This window comes from Lethenteron reissneri, chromosome 40 (assembly GCF_015708825.2).
Source record: "Lethenteron reissneri isolate LAM-NWPU_2019-01 chromosome 40, ASM1570882v1, whole genome shotgun sequence".
Taxonomy (NCBI): Eukaryota; Metazoa; Chordata; class Hyperoartia; order Petromyzontiformes; family Petromyzontidae; genus Lethenteron; species Lethenteron reissneri.
The window spans coordinates 782,555-804,567 of record NC_083818.1 but is presented as its reverse complement, the minus strand read 5'-3'; the positions used below and the strand labels follow the sequence as shown (position 1 = coordinate 804,567).

General features: G+C 52.6%; 1 protein-coding gene across 1 annotated transcript in view; it reads right to left on the bottom strand.

Moving 5' to 3' along the window:
• Window positions 1-361: 361 nt before the first annotated feature.
• LOC133352352 (protein mono-ADP-ribosyltransferase TIPARP-like) overlaps window positions 362-22,013 on the bottom strand; it is a 69,547-nt gene continuing 47,895 nt past the window's right edge. The window contains exons 3-8 of the mRNA XM_061567947.1: window positions 16,338-16,663; window positions 6,977-7,142; window positions 6,378-6,646; window positions 3,986-4,285; window positions 3,324-3,614; window positions 362-2,461 (exon numbers count right to left, since the gene is read on the bottom strand). Coding sequence (XP_061423931.1) covers window positions 2,302-2,461; window positions 3,324-3,614; window positions 3,986-4,285; window positions 6,378-6,646; window positions 6,977-7,142; window positions 16,338-16,663 — 1,512 coding nt within the window. The 3' untranslated portion in view covers window positions 362-2,301. The remainder of the gene's footprint in view (window positions 2,462-3,323; window positions 3,615-3,985; window positions 4,286-6,377; window positions 6,647-6,976; window positions 7,143-16,337; window positions 16,664-22,013) is intronic.

Here is a 22,013-nt window from a genome sequence, read left to right as displayed (position 1 = left end):
CTTGCTTCTGCCAGATCCCAGAGCTGACGCATAGTCGACACCCGACCTCCAAGTTCCGACACGGGCCTTTACGAACAGGCCGAGCCAGCCAGGCTGACCTCATATATAGGTGGCTCTATATTAATAATGCTGCAACAGTCCGTGTCACAACTTTAAAAATATAAACAGATTTCCCTGCTTGGTTACCAAGCGTGAATTCGCCGCTTAAAATCAACGCCACCGCGAGCCGTGCAACGCGCGCAACCGTTTCCACGGCATTGGCATCAGCGCCTCACGGCGGGCAGGAAGCGCGAGTGTGGGTTGCCCGCCGTTTCAGAGGCCGGGAGGTCAATGTATCCCCCCCCACCACCACCTTCCCCCCGCCCCCACCTCTTCCCCCTCCGCCGCCCCCCGCCCAAGTGGGGGCATCGCGAATTGTAATCCACGCACAAGCAAGGGCTTTGGTGCCTGAACCGTTTGTGAGTTCAATCCAGATGATGGGCCCAGAGCAATTTTCAAGTTAACGCCAGCAAAGTGGAAAACGTGTGTGTAAAAGGGGGTGTGTGTCTGTCTGTGTGTGTTCGTGTGGTGTGTGCGACTAACATCAGTTGCCCCAACAGTCGGCTATGTTTGTTTGACTTGTGTGTGTGCGGGGTGCGTGCATGTGATGTGTATTATGTATGTGCAGGTGTTTGTACTTGAACGTGTTGTGTGGTGAATATAGTGAGTGTACATGTGCTTCTATTAAACAAAACATAATATTGTTTTACCACCAGGTAAAGCTCAGAGCTATACAGCTCTTTTTCAGAAGCGACCTGGCCACAAATGACAGCTCAACGAAGTGGCTTACCATGTGGAAATTTACAGCAGCCAAATACTCTAAACGTGTGATGTTGATTGTAAATGTGGAGGAAAAAACCAGAGGACCCGCAGAAAAATCCACGCGACCACGGGGAGAGAGACATGCAAACTCCAAATATACAGCAGCAGGCATTGTCAGGGTCGGGATAGAACCCACAACCTCCTGCGTACTAGGCGAGGGAGATAACATCTTGTCACCACGGCTTCTGTATTAGTGTGCATGTAAATACATACGAGTTTAGATCTGTGTGTGTGCGTGTAAGAACGTATACACGAGTGTGTATACGAGCACATGCGTGTGCGCGTACATTCATATGTGTGTACGATTACGTCTGTGGGTTTTTGGACATGAGTGCGTGCGTGTGTGCACGAGTGCGTGTGTGTGCATGCGTGCACGTGCATACATGCGCGTACACAAGTGCATGCGTTTAACATGTGCTTACAACTGTGCGTGCATGTGCGCGTGTGCATGCATCTGTCAGTCACGCCCAACCCCGCTGGCATTCATTTCGACAGCCAAACGAAAATATATATAACAAATAACGCTAAATTATTACCGTTTGATAATTGCGATCGTACAAAACAAATGCGAGAAAACCGTAGGGAAAAATCTCTTTCGGCCAATGCGTAACCCCCTTTCAGTTTTGGACATTTATATAAAAACAAAATAACTGCAAACTCCAGCAGCGGCGGTCCAGTGAAGTCACAAGTCCCCATCAGAGTTTAGTATTTTTTCACGTCGTGCAGCCGAGACAATGGCGATGTCTCCCAACTGCGGTGGTGCCAATGAGTGCCAAAACTCCCGCGATCACTCTGAGACAGCAGTGCCGGCAGCTTCCGAGGGTAAGGAGAATTCCAACGCTGGTGAAGCCCCGCTGTTGCGGTAATACCTAGCCCGCGGCCGGCAGTCCACAGCTCCTGCTGATAGCTACGAATCCCATCAACGGGGATCTTCGTAAGCGATGACTGCAAACAGGGGGTGAGGATCAGCAACAAATCCTTCCAAGAGACGTCAAAGGCTCCCAAACACTGACGACGGTGGTCAAGCGATGACTCCCACTGATGGCGAACCCCAGCGTTGCTGTCGTCTTCCTCGAGCAGCGGGGCTTGGCGGCCCCAACTTGCGGCAACGTGCTCCAACCGCAGCCGACGACTCCCAATTGTAACGAGGACTCCTCTTCCGAGCACGTGGCGATGACTGTCCAGGCTCTTGCGCACCCAGTCTCCCGCTGGACAGTTTTCTAACTAGCCCAGGTCGCCCACTAGCCCCGGTTTCCCATTCACTTGGGTGTCCCGGCGAGTCAGTCGCCCCCCACTCTCTTGCCCACCTGCTCGCCACAGTTGCCCACTTCACCCGGTCACCCGTGAGCTGGGTCGCCAACTAGCCTGGTCATTCACAAGCCTGGTCCACCCACTTGGCCCGGTCACCCACTTAGTCTGGTCACTCCGGGGATAGACTGCTCATATCTGCACCACGTCCTCCAGCACTCGGTAGCAGATGAGGAAGTATGGGTAGCACTGGTCATTGTCGAAGACGACGTAGATTTGTGGGTCAGCCAGGTTGTCTACGCAGGAGTCGAACAGGTCGGAGGTCAGGTCGCACGGGTTGATTGGAGGCGGCCTGAAGGTGGTGGGGTCAAGGATCGCAAAGGTTAGGGGTTAAAGTCAGACATTAATACAAGTCGGATAGACAACAGAAATGCAGTCAGACAACCAGATATGCAGACAATCATAAGTACAAATGCACACAGATACACAGACACACAAGTACATAAATCAGTACACAACCAGATACAACACGACGTGTCTATGGCACATAGACACCATTGGATGAACACACACACGCAGTGACACCGCAACAGTAACACACACCCATACGCACAAATCCACCCATCCACACAGTGACACACAGCACCACAGTGACACAAAAATACAAAGATCCCACGTATAGCCTTTAACAGACTATTGGGGCAAGTGCTCTTAGTGGGCACCTATGAAGGCCGGCACGGCACACGAGGGAGTGGGTGGTCAGCACCACGCCCGGCCGCCTTTGTCTACCCAGTGGTGATGTTTACACACCGTGCCGGGAACTCATTTGAGGCTGTGTCAACCTAGGGGATGCCCAGAACCGGTTCAGATAATCGTCACTGGTGTTGGCCCCGAGCGGGAATCGAACTCAGGATGCCGGGTTTAGTACTGCAGCACGCCAACCGCTACACTACTGCTCCCCAAACAGTGACACACACACCAACCATCACAACCCACACAGTGTCACACATAACCACGTACCAACAGAGCCAGACACAGTGAAACAACCACCCACCCACACAATGACACTCAACCCACCCAACCCACCCAAATCACCCAATCACCCACCAATCCACCCTACCCACCCACCAATCCACAAATGAACCCACCCACCAACCCACCCACAAACCAACCAACCAGCCCGCCAACCCACCCACCCGTCAACCGGCTCTCACCTGCGAAGCGTTGGCCTGCCTTGCGCGTGCCTGCCCACCAGCACCTTGGAGAGGAACATCCAGCGGAGGCCGCGCTCCCCCGAGGGTCGTGCGTAGCCGTGCGAGTAGACGGCGCGGCGCGCGAAGTAGCAGCCCTGCCCGTAGGCCGTGGCGTGTTTCCCCGACACGCGAGGGTCAAAGTTGTGCTTGCAGATGGCGGCGCTCGCCTCGGCCGACGTGCCGTGGAACAGGTGGCGCTCCGTGGTGCGGCACAGCGGCTCCGGCAGCCGGCGGCACATGTGCTCTTTCTTCCTGGTGGCGCCAAGACAGTTGACAGGCGAGAAAGAGAGACAGAGAGTTATAGACAAGTGGTTATATCACTGCTCGTGGGTTTTGGATGTGGCTTTGGTCAAAGCGCTCCATCTCGCAATCACGGTCAACCCAGTGGCATCAAGACAGAGAGAGAGAAAGAGATCGACTTAAAGAGATACAAGAGAGAGGTGGTGTGAGAGACAGTCGGGAGTGGTTGACCGAGCGGTTGGTTGTATGAGTGGACGTGCGAGCGGTTGGTTGTATGAGTGGATGTGTCAGCGGTTGGTTGTATGAGTGGACGTATGAGCGGTTGACCGAGTGAACTCTCTCTGTCTCGCTATCTTCCTCCGTGTGTCGCGAGGCCCCCTCACCTGCAGTACTTCTCCCAGAGGAAGGGGTTCTGTACGCGGTGGATGGACACGATGGATGCCTTCGTCTCGGGCACCGTCTTGTGGAAGAGCGAGTAGACGGTACGGAAGGCACGCTCGCTCGCCGACATCTCCACCTGCACAAAGTCGGCGCTCGGCTCCATTGGCACCCACGTGGCCGGCAGCAGCGGCACCGATGACGAAGACGACAACGAGGAGGATGAGGAGGACAAGGAGGAGGAGGAGGATTGCGACGGCGTCACCAGCATGGGGTTCGCCAACTCTGCCGGGTCGGCCAATGTCCTGCGGAGGAGCGGAAGGGTCGAAAGGGTGGCAGCATGGTCGGTTACGACATCTCTCTCTCCGCTCTGCTGTCTCCCACGCTGGGGTCGGCTCATAAGTCGGGGGTTGCAGGTTCGAGTCCCCGTTAAGGGTGCGACAGCACGATTAAAACCGCGGTGTCTACAGAGTGAGTTACCACCCTTGTGGTAAAGTCGAAAGTGGTTAAATTTAGACTTTAAGCTTTCGTGACTGCAGGAATTTTAACTTTCGTGACTGCAGGAATTCATATTCTTGGCTCTTTCGGTAAAGTCACGTAGATAGAAAACTTTGCAAGCCGACTGGCTATCAACAAAGAGTCGTTCACGAAGCCATCCATATATACAGACACAAACACAATTTCAACCGAGACGATGGTTAAAAACTCAAGAATCATTAAAAAGATGCATCAACCACTTTGGGTCATGATATTAATTTGTGTTTCCTTGTCAACCTCTCCTGTCAGCAGTCCCTCTCGCAGGTGCGTCACCATTCCTCCTCCTCCTCCCCCATTGTCTGATGGGTGTACCGAGGTGCAATCCTCCCTCCTCCCATCTCTACCCCTCTCTCCTCCCCCCCCACGTCTGCCCCACCCCTCTCTCTCCCCCTGTCTCCCGCGCAGCCCTTTCCCCCGCCCACTCACTCTGGAGCCCTTATAAGCAGCTACATCTGGAGGTTTTCCCTCTTTTCTTTCCACCTGAAGAAGACCGCTTGTGTTGCGATCGAAACGTCGTGGGTTTTTTGCTTTTAATTTAGATTTTTGTTTTCTATCTACGTGACTTCACCGAAAGAACCAAGAATATAAAAAGTGGGTGGTCTACAATAATAAAGACTTGCCCCTACCATAAGAATGTGGAAATTCCACCACTGGCTCAGGGCTGTAAACTGGGGATGAACAGTCTTATTCAATACTAATCAGAGCAGGAAATAGTTTGTGAGTATACTCCGATTAGCACGGTTGCCTACGTAAGGTACGAAAGAAGTTACACGTACAAAACATAGGTTCGATGTTTGTCTATGGGTCTCCGTGTAAGTCAATGGGACTCTATGCTCGTCTATATGTATCAGTGGCATAGTCATTTGCATGGGCCCCTTCGGTGTAGTTGCATCACCTGCACACTCGATAGCTACCCCATTGCATGTCTGTCTGCACAACACGTGGGTGTGTGTGTACCGGATCTGGCCACATTCCCATCAGCGAGTTCCTCTGGCAGGCAAGGCTGGGTTGGCTGGGTCATGTAGCCCGCATGCCCAGCCACTGCATGCCCAAGCAGCTTCTGTTTGGCCGCATAGAGGGGGCTAAACGGGCACGATATGGGTTGGAGAAGAGATGGAGCTGATGCGGTACGGGAGGATGTGGTGTCAAGATCGGCCTCGATGGAGGAGGCTTGTGAAGAACGCTACTGGGCAGTTGGAGGCGGTCCCCCTCCAGCAACAACAGAGGGTAGAGGAGCAATGCTCACAAGAAAAAGCGGAGCGCCGGGCGGCTAAAACGCAGAAAGTTGACACAGCAGGGTGTACCAGCTGGTGCATCTACCAGTCATCTCAGTCAGCCAACCCATGGCATCTGATTCTGTCCCGAGACCTCCTGTCAGCGAGCCTTCGACACTTCACGTAGGCCTCAAAGTGCACCTGGCCTGGCAGAGGCGTCGTGGTGACGTCACCGTCACAGGTGTGTGTACGCGAGTGTGTGTGTACGTGTGTGTACGAGTGTGTACGTGTGAGTACGCGAGTGTGTGTGTACGTGTGTGTTCAAAATGTGGAGAGTGGTAATGTAGCAGTTAGCACACTGCGTTATGAACCTGCCGACCAGCGTTTGATTCCTGCTCCCAGCCAACATCTGTGGCGAATACCTGAACCAGTGCAGGGCCTACCCTAGGTCAACTCGGCGAGTACCTGGTGTGGTGAGTAATGGCAACGGAGAGACAGCCAGGCGTGGTGCCAGCAGCACCACTGCCTCGTGCACCGTTATCGGCCTCCACAGGCGCTCGCTAACAACGGCACACTCGTCTCAACAGTCTGCTAAAGGCTACATGGGAGGGGGGGGGATCTTTTTCCATGGTGGGGCATCGTTCACCTGAGCAGAGGCAGCAGCAGCACGGGCGAGCGGTAGAGCGGGCGCCGTGCCACACGCTGCTGCGTCCCCAAGGCCAGGTCGTGCTGCACGGAGCTCGCCAGGTCCACGACCACCCCACCACCACCAACACAACCGCCACCACCAGCACCACCGCCAGCACCAAGAGCCGCACCAGCAACTGCACCGGCACCGCTCTGCTCGCGCCGGGCGGGTACCACCACCTCCCGCTGCCCCGCACGCCAAGCTGCCTCCAACTGCAGAGCCAGTGGCTATGGTGGGGGGTGGGTTATGGGAAGGGGTCATAGGGTCACGGTCACGGGGTGCGGAAGGCAACAAGGGCAATGAGAATGAGATGGGTGAGTGAACGAGTGGGTAGATAAGTGAATGAATGAGTGAGTGAATGATCGGGTAGATAAGCGAAGAAGCAAACAGAGGCAGAGGAGACAGGAGGGGGCAGAAATAGGCCGGAGAAGACAGCAGAAGAAGCAGAAGAAGCAGGTTGCAGGGGCCAATAGGGGTCCAATAGGGGCCAGCAGGGGCCAGCAGGACCCAACAGGGGCCAGCAGGGACCAGCAGTGGACAGGAAGGGCAGTGCCCACCTCATCGTACTCCTTCCAGCACAGCTGGTCCTTCCAGTAGATCTTCCACAGGGTACAGAACTCGGGGTTCGCGCCTCCGGGCTCAGACACGGAGAGGCGACGCAGGCGGTCATACCCGGAGTCGCGCACAAGCATCGTGTGCAGGTCCACCACCATGCGGCGCAGCCTGCACACCGTGGGGGGAGGTCAGTGGGTTAGTAAACAGATATGCGAATGGGTGAAAGAATAGCAGTGTGGTTGGGTGAGTGAATGAGGGAGTCAATGGGTCGGTGCATGCGTGGGTGAATTCCAGTGTGGATGCGTGAGTGGGTGGGTGAATGGGCGGGTGAATGGGCGGGTGAATGGGCGAGTGGCTTTGAAGTGTGGGGTGGCTGAATGGGTGACCCAATTCCAGTGTGGATGAGTGAATGGGTGGGTGAATGGGGTGGGGTGAAAGGTTGAGTGAATGGCAGAGTAAATGGGCAAGTAGGCGCGAGTGTGGACACGTTGATGATCTTGCGGGTGGGTGGGTGATTACGTAGCCGACTCAAGGCCAAAGTTGCCGCATAAAGGAACCGAAGCCAGGTGGGGCTATTGAGACCAAGGGCAGCCCTTACAAGGGGAGGACATAAATCCAAAGTGAGGTCGCGGCTCGGCTCAGGACTGGCTCTGGACTGGCTCTGGACTGGCTCTGGACTGGCTCTGGACTGGCTCTGGACTGGCTCTGGCTGGGGCGAGCCGGCTTCGAGCCACCACGCTTCACTTAAGCCGGCTACTGAGCACGGTCCGGGCCATGCTCAGGATTCCCACAAGCCGAAGCCCCGAGCAACAGCTGAGCCGCTCACTCATGCGATCTTTGGGAACCATCGAGTGGTTTGGGCCAGAGTCCAACCTGAGTGTTAAAATCCAAGCCAGAGCTGAGCGCCCGAGCCACGACTAAGAGGGTCACTCAAAGCGAACTTTGGAAGTCGCCAAGCGGCTTGGGCCAGAACAGAGCCTCGAATAACAACCACGAGAGAGCTTTCCTGGGAGGCCGCGGCATCTGCAGCTTGACCGCAATGCAAGAATCCTGGCAGCAGGAAAAGAAGCGACGGGAGATGCACGGTGACGTCAACCGCACAGCAGCATCGCCGTCGGTTTTTTCCCCCCAAACTCTTGATGCGACAAAGTCGCCAAAAAAAATGTGCCAAAAAAGTGCTGCGTGTTTACAAAACAAATCCCCCAGGGGAGGGGGTTTACCACAGAAAGATAAAGACGCCTCTGGCTCAAAACCCGTTGCACAACAACCAAAAACCCCACCACCCCCCCAGGTCAAAACCTGCAAACCGAGTTGTGAACTCGCGTTATGACGCATTCATTGCGGGTGGCCTTCAACCTGCCACTCGCTGCATTCCCGCGCCGTGCCGCCGCCGCAGTTGCCAAACGAGGAGTTGCAACTTTACAGACAAACACGTGGCGGGAGGGGCGGTGTGGGGGAGACAAACGAGGCGCCCGGCGTGAGGTTTCATTACCAATTGAAAGAATTTGAAGCTGTGGCCTCGTGACTCGTCAGGTGACTCACTACACTGCTCTGCAGAGATGTCAGGGTCCACCCAAGGTGAAATCGCAGCCTCAAAACAAACCTAAAACCTCGCCAGGAGCCCACACAGCCTCGCCAGGAGCCTACAGCTGCAATGACTAAACTACACTTTTAAACTATTTGTTGATTTACAAGGTAAGGCCCACTGAGCGATACAGCTCTTTCAGAAGCGACCGGGCCACAAATTTCGATTTAAAGCTTTCGTGACTGCAGGGATTCATCTTCTTGGTTCTTTCGGTAAAGTCACGTAGAAGGGAAGTAATGTTAATAGTATGTAGCTGCAGTTACTAAACAACCACGTAGAAAACTAAAGTATATTTTCTCTGAGATAAGAGCTAAGCTAGTTCTAGACAGAATTCGTTTCGCATTAGAAGAAGTTACAGCAGCAGATGTTAGTGTAAATGCGTTTGGTATTACAAGCTCCGTGATAAGAAGGCTCAGCTAATCGAGTCTCTCACCTTTCTGAAGAGATGCCGTGACTCTAAGGTAATACCAAACGCATTTACACTAACATCTGCTGCTGTAACTTCTTCTAATGTGAAACGAATTCTGTCTAGAACTAGCTTAGCTCTTATCTCAGAGAAAATATACTTTAGTTTTCTACGTGGTTGTTTAGTAACTGCAGCTACATACTATTAACATTACTTCCCTTCTACGTGACTTTACCGAAAGAACCAAGAAAACGGGCCACAAATGTTAAGCACAACAAAGTGGCTGATTACGTTTGACTTTGATTGCAGCCAAATTACTCTAAACGCCCCTCCACGATTCTAAATATGGAGGGGAAAAAAAAACACGCCCAATATTCAGCAGGCGTCAGGGTTGGGATTGAACCCACAACCTCCTACATACCAGGCGAATGAATTAACATCTCGCCACCGTAGCTCCCCTAAATGACTCCAGCCTGAGGTTACAACCTCGACATTGACCCAATCTAGACACCGACACAATCTAGACACTGACACAGTCTAAAAACTGACCCACAGCCACAACATGAACCCACAGCCTCAACCCGCACCGGGCTACGATATGGCAGCCGCTCCACAATCGTCTATAGAACACGGTGCATGGAAGGGGGACTTGTTCAGGCCGAGTATTAATAGCCCCACGTCGAAGCCGGATTTGAGAGGTGACTCTGCAGTTATTTTTTATTCTTTTAAACGCACAAGCAGATTATGGCCATCAGATTTGCCTGACTCGGCACCGGTTTGATTATGGCAACAACAGGAAACAGCTGTGCTTGGGGCTCTCGCTGGACATTGCTGTACTTTTACATTTCATGGGAGGAACAAAAATAATTTCCAAGTGGGGGTTTATTTGGTTGCCGGGTGGGACTACACGTGTCCCCTTGTGAGGTGACGCACTGCTAAGTCACAACATTCGTAACTCAAGCACCTGTAATTTAAGACTCGTTTTCAAATGTCTTCACCCCATTCCAAAGATATAATGCTAAATTTGGCACTTGTTTTGTTTCCCTCTCAATCCATACAATGCCACCTCACTCTACCTAAGCAGGGTCGAGCCCGGATCGCGCCTGGATGGGCGACCGACCGTACACAAGAGCAGGTGCCGCTATATGCGGCTTGCGGGGCCCAAGTTGTGGGCAGCAAAGGGGCCCAGCAGTGCAACAAAAACCATTATTGTACTGTACCATGCGGTACCGTCTACGTTCCAACCCTTCGCCAACCTGCCCTGGGTGACTGGCGTAGTGAAGTATTGCACGGGTAGGCTCTCATCCAGCAGTGGATTGACAAAGGGACGTGACATCTTACTCCTGAGTTGTCCACTGCACGATTGTAAATATAACCGTTTGAAAAACTAATAAGGTGCATGCATGTGTAGTGCTTCAATAAAGACATACACACGACGCGAGTTGAGGCGAGTCTATTGAACACAGTGTAGCGCCGTGTAGCGCCGTGTAACGCCGTGTAACATTGTGTAACCCCCTTACGCACGAGTGTGACCCACAATGACGACCCTTGACCGTATCCCTGCTGCCCTCTGGCTAGGCCCTCCTTCTGGCACCCCCCAGGAGGCTGCCTCCCTTGATTACCCGAATGACGGGATGTACGGGGATTACACATGCATTAATATGTAATGTTTAATACATTCCATATTTATCATTGTAACAATAAAGATCATAATTAATAATGATATTGCAGCATCTGTGCGGTGAGGGGCGGGGAGAGATTGTCGGGGATGGACGCCCGGGACCGGTTCACATTTCACTCGCGGCTGACGTTAGCCGCGACCGGGAATTGAACTCAGGTCGCCGAGTTTGCGGCGTGGCACGGCAATGGCTGCGCTGCGGAAGTGATTAGCGGCACTGTGCTCGGCACTTTGGCAACGGTGGTTTTGTGTTCCCTATTCTGCCACAGTGCTCGCACACAACAATAAATCAAATTTGTACACAAAAAGAAAACCCCCATCACAACGGAGCACAAAAGCACAGGCTGGGAAACGAGACTCGCAAACGTGTACAACCGGTCCACAGTTTGTCTACTGCTGCGTCACTGCTGCTGTCAGTAGGTCACATTTCCTCAAATGTATTTCAATGGTGACCTCAGACAAGAGGACCACAATGCATTTCTTCAGGAACTGCCAAAGGTTTTGGTTGTATAAACGCACAAAGGCCTGAGGTCTTTTTACACACTTTTTGCATCTTGTTTAAAATATTATTCATGCCCAGATCATCCTCCCCTGCGATATTGACTCCTCGGGCCTCTCAATGAGCACTCGGCTTGCTATAAATAACGGGAATCAACTTATCTGAACAAACAAAACAACAAAAATGTCATTAATTTATCCAGGAAGACCCCTCTTCCCCCACAGAACAGTCTCAACACAGCAGGATGATACCATAGGCGCCTGGCCAAAAAAATATTATATACATGCTCACCATACAGGCATGCAGAACCTACTTCCTGTATTGCCTTCGATTAAAAACAACTTTTGTCGCCATCTCATGCACAACATGATCTCCATCCCATCGCAATCCAGCAACCCCGGTTTTTCCCAGGAGGGTCCCCCACTACAATGACTAAACTAAGACTAAAACATTTTTTTTATTTTACCAGGTAAGGTCCACTGCGCTGTGTAGCTATTTTTGAGAAATTACCTGGCTATCACAAATGACAGCTCGACAAAGTGGCTAATAAACACATGTTTATAAATGTGGAGGGAAAAACTGGAGGACCCGGAGAAAACTCCACACGACCACGGGGAGAACTTGCCTCCCACACCCCCCAAAATCCCCGTGGCCCCTCCACCAACCAGAGAGGTCACATGCCCACACCTCTAGTCAACATGGTGTGAGGCATTTGTGTTCATGTTATGCATTAGTGCGTGTTCGTAAGGCGTGTTTAGCACAGTATGCATGGGCATAATGTGCAAAGCATTTGCTTAAAGCCTTGCGTGAATTGAAGGAACATTCTAATCTGAACCTCACGTTCATTTTAGGAGCACGACACGCACACACGTAGAGGTGCGTGTCACATTGCGCGGGTCTAATGAGGCTTAGTCAAAACAGATAAGACAGCCAGGTCCTCCGTGAACCCGCTGAAGATGAGCTTGGACCAGTGGATGTCCCTCCATACTGATAATGGGAAGGCAGCCGGATGTAGCACAGAGGTTACCAGTGGAATGCCACGCACCTATCCTCATTACCACTACCACTTGTATCATCACCACCACAACTCGCCTTCATGACTTTCACTACCACTATCAACAACAACATCAACCGCTATTCTCCACCAAGTGGCGGTGACGTCACCACGACGCTTGTGTCAGGCCATGTGCATGTTGAGGCCACGTGAAGTGTCGAACGCCCACTGGCAGGAGGTCACGGGGCAGAACCAGGTGCCAGGGGTCGACTGACTGAGATGACCGCACCACCTGTGCCCCCTACAGTGCCAACTTACTGTGCTTTAGCTCCGCTTGTTGTGAGCGTTGCTCCTTTCCCCTCCATTGTTGTTGGAGGGTGACTGCCTCCAACTGCCCAGTAGCGTCCTTCACGAGCCTCCTCCACAGAGGCCGATCTTGACACCGCTGGTACCAGTCATCGGCAAGGCCACTCAGCTCCACGTGCTCCTGTACCACATCACTCCATCTCTTCTCTAGCCCGTGCCGCGCCCGTTTAGCCCCCTCGATCCGGCCGAACAAAAGCTGTTTAGGCATGCAGTGGCTGGGCATGCAGGCTACATGACCCAGCCAATGTAGCCTTGCCTGCCGGGGACTTTGTCCAGATCTTTCAAGGATTTGTGAGCTCCTCACACAATCCAGCCTGGTTAAACCCAGGATGGATCGTAGGCAGGTCAGTCTAAATGCTTTCTAACCGGCGAAGATGTTCCATTAGGGGGGTCCACGTTTAGCAAGCATAGAGAAGGGAGGGAATGACCATCGCTGAGAAGACCCGAAGATTCATGTGGAGCGACAGACCAGGTAGCTTCCACACAGCGTTACGCTACCGATGAAAATATAATGCCGCTCAACTGATTCGGAGTGAGAGCTCTGCTGTCAAACCAGAGCCGGTCATGAGCACACTGTCCAGGTATGGGAAACTCTCCACTCTCTGCACAACTGCCCCATCACCTATTGGGAGTTGTGGGGGTGGAGTGTCCGATGGTACAAAATACCCAAGCAGGTGCTTAGTTTTGGTGGGGCTGATGGTAAGGCCCCACCTCTTAGTGGCAAGCTCCAGGTTCAGCAGCAGCGCCTCCAACTCCTCCTCTGAGTGAGCGGCAATTACCTGATCATCGGCATACATAACGTGATTGACCAATAGGGAGCCATCCCTTGACCGCACCCGGGCATCGATCAGCCTCCCATTGTATCTGTACCAGATGTAAAATCCTCCGGTACAGCAATCGAAGGCTTCACCAACTACGTGGTCGAAAAATATGTTAAATAATGTGGGAGCCAGAGGACATCCCTGTCACACCCCAAGGTGAACAGAGAATGGCTCCAACTGCCGGCCACATAGTTTTACCCGGGTCCGCTCACCATCATGAAGGTCCTTAATGACCATGAGCAGAGGGTCAAGGACTCCGAAAGCACGAAGAATAACCGAGAGCCCAGGCCTACTGATGGTATCATAGGCCTTGACCAGGTCAATAAAGCAGAGATATAGGTTTTGTTGGAATTCCCTACACCTTTGCTGTAGCAGACGGACAGAAAATATGGCATCTGTGCAGGACCACCATTTCTTGAAACCGCATTGAGGCTCCGCAAGCCTCTCAACGTGCCTGGCAAGGCGATATTGAATAATCCTTGCCAGGACCTTTCCCGGCACACTGAGGAGTGAGATGCCCCTGTAGTTGTTACAGTCTGTGTGGTCCCCCTTCTTAAAGAGGGGGACCACCAGAGGATCCTTCCAATCCTGCGGAACCCGTGCAGTGGTCCAGACTGTTGTTATGATATCATGTCGGGCAAGTCTGTGCACAAACGCCACCCTCCCTCAGCATTTCGTTTGGGAGATCATCTCTGCCCGGTGCCTTTCCTGGTCTCAGACTCTGGACCTCAGCCAGCCACTCACAGGGGGTGACTTCTTACAATATTTGAGACACCGCAGCCTCAGCAAGGTCATCCCCACTTTGTCCCACGATGTTTTCCATGCCAAGGGATTTCCCCTCTCCCAGGACTTCACAGAAATGCTCAGCAAATCTGCAAACCTGTTCCTGGGGGTCGGAGATTGGATCACTGTTGTTTCCCCTAATGATGGTAATAGGTGTGGCACTGCAGGTTACTTTTTTGATGGAGTTGAATAGCAATTTGTGATCGCGGGCCATTGAGGCAGACTCCATCTCCTCAGCAACCCGCGACCACCACCCATCCTTGCAGTGCCTCACGGCTCTCCGAACCTCCGAGCGAAGGCTCCGGTAAGCCTCCTCATTCTCTGACGTGGGATGCTGTCGACGATGAGAGTGGGCCTGTCGCTTTTTCTCAGCCAACCTGAACATCTCCTCTGTCAGCCAGGGTCTCTGGGGAGGTCTGGACCGTGTACCCAAATCAGCCGTTGCAGCTGCATGAGCCACAGTCCCTAAACCTCGCCCATTTCACCTCGACATCTGGAGCAGTGGGGACGATGCCAACCTCAGCCGCAAGCGATGATTAAATTCTCGCTTGCAACTTTCATCAGCTAGCTGAGACCAGGCCACCTTGGGTTTGAATGGGGTCCTGGGTGTACACCCACCACCGGAGTGGAAGAATGGCAGGCGCATATTACAGATGACAAGTCGATGGTCAGTGGGCAGATCAGCTCCACGGTAGGTCCTGGTGTCAAGGACATGGGCCCGCATCCGCTGTTCCGTCACTACGTAGTCCAGCAGATGTTCTTGCTTGGACCCGGAATGCTTCCATGATGTTGTGTGGATGCGCCAATGCCGGAACAGCGTGTTGGTAATTACAAGCCCATTGGCTGCACAAAAATCTAGCAGCCTCCTACCATTGTTATTCAGCTGATCTGGCCCATGCCTTCCAATCACTCTAGACCAGGCACCAGCATCATGCCCAACTCGGGCATTGAAGTCGCCCAACAGGATGACTCTATGCCGAGGGACCACTTTAGCTAGCACCTGTGACAGGAAGTCATAGAAGCCTTCTGACTCATCGGCCTTGCCTGCATCCCTCCATGGATGTTCGTCTTCGGTGGGGGCATAAGCAACCATGACCACCACTCTTCGCCTCCGGTTGATGGGAAGGCGAGCCCAAAGTAATCTGGGGCTTACTGCTTCCCACACCACACTGCCAGGCTCCCACGTCCCCTTCATTATTTTGTTCAGAAGAGCCATTCCCTGTTGTTTGGTAGTCTCCTACTCCGAGTAGAGGACTGTCCACCCCTCATGGTGGCAGGAGCCAGAGCCGGTCCACCGGACCTCCTGAATACCACAAAAATCCAGGCAGTACCGGTCCAGCTCCCGACACAGTAGTGGCAGCCTCTCCTCCGCAGTGAGCTTTCGAACATTCCACGTGGCCACCCTCAGTGTTTTTTTAAAAATAATTTCTGAAGGAGCCCCGAGGGTAAAGATTCAATCTCCTGGCTCCGCCAAATGGGGTTTGACCAGGAGACGTCATAGACGCCTGTCCCCCCGGGGCCTCTGGCACAAGCTTATTAATTAGATATTTTAGATTTGGTTTTGTGGTAATTAATTCAAGGTGGAGGGGTTACCAGCCCCTCGCACCCATCCAGAGCCCCCATTTGGCCGCTGTGGTGGTTACAAACGCCATGAGTGGAATGGCCAATCTAACATGGACCTCCCCCCACGATCACCACCACTGCCACTCACCATCATCGTCACTACCATCAATATCACCACGTATGTTGAACTTCTTTCGCACCGTAAGTAGCCAACCGTGCTAATCGGAGGTGCAGAAGGACAACAAACTAAACACAACAAAAAGCAGTGATATCATTACCGCCCTCACACCTGACCCCACAACTCTCACCCCAACTTCTTGACCTTGCGCCCCCTCACCCTACCACCCTCACCATGCTCCTCACACCACAAGCGCGCCGCTCACCCCGTGGCCTCCACCCGTGCACGACGCCCCTCTCTCCCACCAAAGCCCTCATCCCACGTCCCTCAAACTCATCCTGCTTACCGCCGCCTAACCCGTGCTCATCACGCCAACGGCATGTTGCTCACCACCCCCCACCCCCCGTGCCCCTCAACTCCCGCGCAGCTTGCCCCTCACCCCCCACCCCCCGCACCGCTTGCCCCTCACTACCCACCCCCCCCCCAATCGACCCCGCAACCCCCCCCGCGCAAATCGCCCCTCACCCCCCCCCCCCCGCTCGCCCCTCACCCGTGTTGCAGCACGATGACATTGCGGTCGGGGTCACAGTAGAGCTTCTCCAGCGGGTCCTGGGCATGCTCGGGGAGGCTCTCCCACTCATCCCCTCCGGCCTTCGCCATGCCGACCGTGCCACCGCCGGTGTCGCCGCCGCGGTCTCCGCCGGGCAGCCCTGGCCAGGGCCCCGGCCTCGCCACGGGCCTCCGCTTGCGCAGCTGCCAGTGGAAGGGCAGCGTGGTGTGGTGGCGAGGGCACGTGGCCCACAAGTCGCAGTCGCCCGCCAGGAAGGGAGCGCAGATCTCCACGCCGTCCACGTGGTGCGTGTGGCGCTGTACCGTCTGCGGGAGACACGCCGGAGACTCAATTAGGAACACGCGCTGTGCCAATCATCGCCCACCTCCTCCCTACTGAGAATTCTTAACAATAACCCTCCTAAAAAAGAGCATCTTGAGACTCGGTTAGGGCTTAGTTGGGTAAACAAGCACGACAATAATCATAATCCAGGCTGAGATTGTTTTAGTAATGGACCGCTACACTCGTTCTTTGGATCGGCGGTTTCCAATTTCTTCATCGGAGGATGGAGTCTGAGAAATACAGTAGAAGCTTCCTCATGTCACGCTTGCAAATGCCAAGTCTTGGTGGCGTAAAGCAAAACGGGAGACAGATAAACGTCTGGGACATTCCCAACTTTCGAAAGTGAGGCTTTTTCAACGGTTTTACTTCACTTTATTTTTGTTTGTCGTGGTCAAATCTTGTAATCTAAATTACATCCACTTCCTGTTGTTCAATCAATTACACATTTTGCACATGTACCAAGATCCGGTGACAATGCATGCCTGTATCAAAATCAATTAATTCGCTACTTAAAAGCAATTTACATTTTGTATGGACGCCTTATTATTTTTATATTTGTGTAGGTCAAAAACGCCACGGCCCCTAAACTGTGGAATCGGCTTGCCCAAGAAGCAGGCGCCGCGTGTCTCAGGCGCCATTGACATTACTGGACGTTAGCCCCAAAACATCTCCACAATATCGGAAACCAGCACGGTATGTCGATCCAAATCAGACTGCATGGCTTTCCGATTGGTGGATGAAGTCTGGGCACTGTGCGAATTAGTCGTGTGCCACGTCTGGGCGAGAAAGTCATCACTTCCCAAATCGCGTCGGTGAACGAGTAAGAGAAACTCAAAAGAAACGCGTTCGCAAAACCACAGAACGATGGAGAGACGACGACATTTTCTTGAGCGTGGCATCCACAAGTGTTTTTGGCAGGAGAAACGAAGAAAGAGAAAAAAAGCCAAAATGCCTTCAAGGATCTCGCTGTGCTGTCGAGCGACAAGTGTAAAACCAAACAAACCGAAACGGCACTTGGAAGCCGTTCGCGAAGAACGCGTAGGGAAGGCCCCAAGTCGTCGGTTTTTCAACGTGGAAAAGAGGAGTGTTGTGTCGGCAGGAACATTTTTAATTGGACGGGACAGACTGTTTCTGACCGATGCTCAAAGGGGATCTTTCGAGGTGCGCTACAGGATTTCTCAGGCTAAGGAGCATGCATACAACCGTGGGAAGTTGGGTTTCTAACCCGCTGCGATCGACACGGTGAAAATAATGTGTGCGAGAATTGGACGCAATTTAACTGATATCTACACCACCGTCAAACGCTCTGAAGCAGAAAACTGAGGCTACAGCGGGTGATCAGGAACAGACACGAGTTGGCGCACCCGAAACGCACTGCTGATTGTGCTCTTCAAATTCATGTGAACACCGACGGCCGTGATGCGCGCACACACACAGAGTGGCTTTTGTGTGCTATGCTTGTGAGGATGCTGCGTATATTTGAGGGCATTCTTTTCTGTCGAACACCTCCAGAGCACGAAACCGCTCAACCGAATGCTCCGTGCGTGCTGTGTGGCTACACAGAGGGCAAAACGATTCCTTGGGATGGCAGGTTTGGCTTCTCTACACAAATGCTGCTCCATATCTGTGGCACAATACAAGGAACTCACATCTCCGTGAACAGTGTTTCTCCACGTGTTCTTTGGACGCAGAGCATGTGCATTAAGGAACTGGCAGGTAAAGAACATAGCGCAGAACTTGGTAAGATAATCAGTTCACGTCATTTGTGAACCACATTAGATTACTGCGCTAATAATGGGGAGGTCGGCTGCGGATAATTCCAAATCACGGATAATCCAAAAATATAATCATTTTTCATGGGTCTCTATACCAAAACCTACCTCATATAGGTGTAAATTAAAACTCACTAAATAAATAATCGGATAAATCACACTAAATTAAGCACAAGTGATGATTTCGATTGTTACGAACGATCGACCGCTCGATGCGCATGCTCAGTAATAACTTTCCTGCTCCCGTGCAGGACTCGTCCCACTAAGTGGATAGCAGAGCGACGCCAATCAAAGTCAATCAAACTCCACCCACTGTTGTAAAGACATGGCGACTACTGCACTGTAGAGGCGATCACTTGCATTTCTGATCAACTGGTGCAACATATTTGTTCAGTTTATGCACAGTGACTTGTAATAAACATTTCCAAGAATAACAAGGTACAACTGTTTTTAGAGTATTAACTTGGGCTTCAAGGAAAATCCACAAGTTAATTAATTTATGTCAAAATCTCAGTGTGCCAGTTTATCCGATTTGCGGATTAACCGGCACACACTGAGATTTTCGAGAGTCTGCCATACGTCTTTTTGCATGGGGGTTCGATCATCACAATGGGATTTAGTTTCACACTAAGGCTCCTCGGGTGTCGAGAGGAAGGCTGTTGTGGAGAGATTTTCATGAACCGCGAAATGAGCTGATGGCATTTGCAATGGATGTTAAAAAAGTACGGAATTTGTTGATGTTGTCTTGTGATCAGCAGTCTCCTTGCTTACATCACTGACTTATTTGGGACAATAACTGAACTGAATTCGAGTGTGCAGGAAAACAACACGAACGTCAATCAAATAAGTTATTGAATCACAACATTTATGGTATGGTAAAACTATATTTGATCATTCGTAATTGGGGATAATTCGGCACAGCTTCGCTTTGGGCATATTTCCTGTATATTAGTAATTCACCACGAGCCGAATTGCCGTACCGAATGGTCTCATTTCGGCATACATGTGGAGCGACGCCGCATGCCATGACCAAAACAATGACTCCGTCTCGTGCTTTGGACTTTACCTTGTTTAAGCAAGCCAACCCTGTCAGAAATGTCATCTACACCTATGTAATAAAAGACTCCGTCAGGCGATGCTGGTCTCCGTTTGTCTTTTATTCAGGTTCTTCTCTGCACCCCCACTGGCCTCCTCTCGGACCAGAGTCGTTCCGCGCGCGCCCCGCGCACGCTCCCTCTCGCGTGCCACGCACGCTCCTCCGTTAGCTCCTCTATTCCAGCACTCCGCACACCGCTGGCTGACGGCGTGCAGAGGTCCTTCGGCCACGTGGCCGATGGCGCGGATCTTTCCTCACCACACAACGTGGCTACCTCTTAACTTCCCCAAATGCCCCGATCTCTTCCGGGCTCCCACTTATATACATTCCCCCCACGTGACCCCGACTCTTCCCCTTCCGGATCGTCAGATCCGGCCTTCCCATACTACCCCGCTGGCTCCGCCCCCATTCACCTCGCCTCCCATTGGAACCGAGGTGAACGGTGGCCCCTCCCACACGCCCCGCAGACCAGGCTCCGCCCCCCAATACCCAGGGCCGTGTGATTGGACCAGAGCCCAGCAACAACCCCATTTACGCTCGCATTACACCTACATCAAGAAGTAATAGAAAGGAATCGAGGTATAAATCCCTTAGTCTGTGAGAATTGATGTGGAAAACAAATTTGGCAGGAGGCACTGGGGAGTACCACTGTACATATTTCAAAATATCGGATAATTACACAAGGCCAGAGCCCCATATGTCGAATTAACAAGGGTTTACTCTATATATTTATTTCTGGAAGGCGAATTTGTCCAAATTGAGCTCTTGAGGTGTCATTGTCGCAGACCAAAGCTGTTGATGATGTCAGCACCGCCCACTATGCAACGCATTCTACCCGACCCCCGCCAGATCCCCCAGCAGACTCACATACAAGACCCACAGCCTCGCACCAAGACCCACAGATGTGCCCCGACCGTATCCACCACCATCCTGCTCTCTTTAGGTCTTCTCTACCCCTCCGGTCGCTCAATTCATGGAGACTGCTCCATCGCCGGTCTCGGCAATCAGCCTGCCCACGTCCTGGCTGATATTATCTACAAGATGAACCTGCCACGTTTCATTCCCAACCTCCAAAGCTGCTCATCTCATCCTTTCCTCCTACATTCTGCATGACCCAAGCCACTTTTATCTGGTGGTGGCGGATTAAACGACACATTTATATTTACGCACTCTAACCCAAAAACCTCTATCTATATATATAAAAGTCAAAAATTGTTTGTAGCGGGGTTTGTGGGTTTGTTCGTGTGTTCGCTCTCCCACGTAAAATAAAAATAGCCAGGTACCACGCCGTAAGCCCCGCCGTGAGCAAGCGCTATTCCTTTTTCACATACGTCAACTTTTAATTAGTTTAATTAGCGATTTTGTGCGATTTCTGTGTGCTTTCTTATTATAATTTTTTTTATGACAGCGTGCACGACCATACCAACTCACGCGCCTTTGGTGGGGAGGATGGCAATTCTTCACTGTGCGATGTCCCCCCCCACCCCGATGCGTACAGTTACTACTACACAGTCGTATAGGCCGTAGATATTACTGCAGAGCAGCCGGGGAAATCGTGGCTGGGGGGGGGGGGGGGGGGGGGGGTCAGGGGTAGCAGCCCAGCCCCAGCCTGCCAAGGTGCCACCTCGGCCAACTGGACAATCTAGGCGAGGCCGGAGGCTCTGCACGTGACTAGGCCTCACCACGCCACTCTGTCAAGCGAGTACTTTGTGCTATAGAGTCGATAAATACTGCTATAGAATCAACATTTACTACTGTAGTGATAGCAGGTATCACCACAGTTAGTTTTTCTTTTTTAATTTGACCCGGGCAACGCCAGGTACTTCCCACTAGTTATGGATAAAAGTGGTCGTGAAACCCTATGTGTTAAACCTTCTTTTACTCAATCATCTCCACCAATGATGGTTTCCGCAATATATTTTTTCACATCACAACATTCATTCTTACGACAGGCCACCATACCGTCGCCTGCGGGCAAACCTCCTTACCACCGGGTACTCATTTCAAGCCAAGTCGACCTAGGGGAGAGGTCCAAGACACAGCTACGCACACACCGACCTGCAGAAGCTTGGTCATCGCATCCAGGTCGTCCATTGTCACGGCCAGATCCTCGTCCGACGATCCCGCGGGGTCGCAGTCCATCTTCTCCACGCCAGCTCCCAACGCCATCGCAGCTGTCACCGCCTCCAAACTTCTCGCCGGCTCCTGAGCAGGGCAGCATGCATGCTGGCTGCAGCACGCATCGAGGTTGTGTTGCACACGGAGGCGGAGGAGGCGCCGGCGCGCACGGAGGCGGAGGAGGAGTCGCCGGCGCACACGGAGGAGGAAGTGATGGTGCCGGCACCGAAGGCGGTTGGGCACAAGGAGGAGCGGGCGGTTGGGCACACGGAGGAGTCGGCGGAAGCGGCGAGCAGGAAGTGGGCGCGGGCGCGCGCGGGGACGGCGGCACGCGCGTGCCTGCCTGCG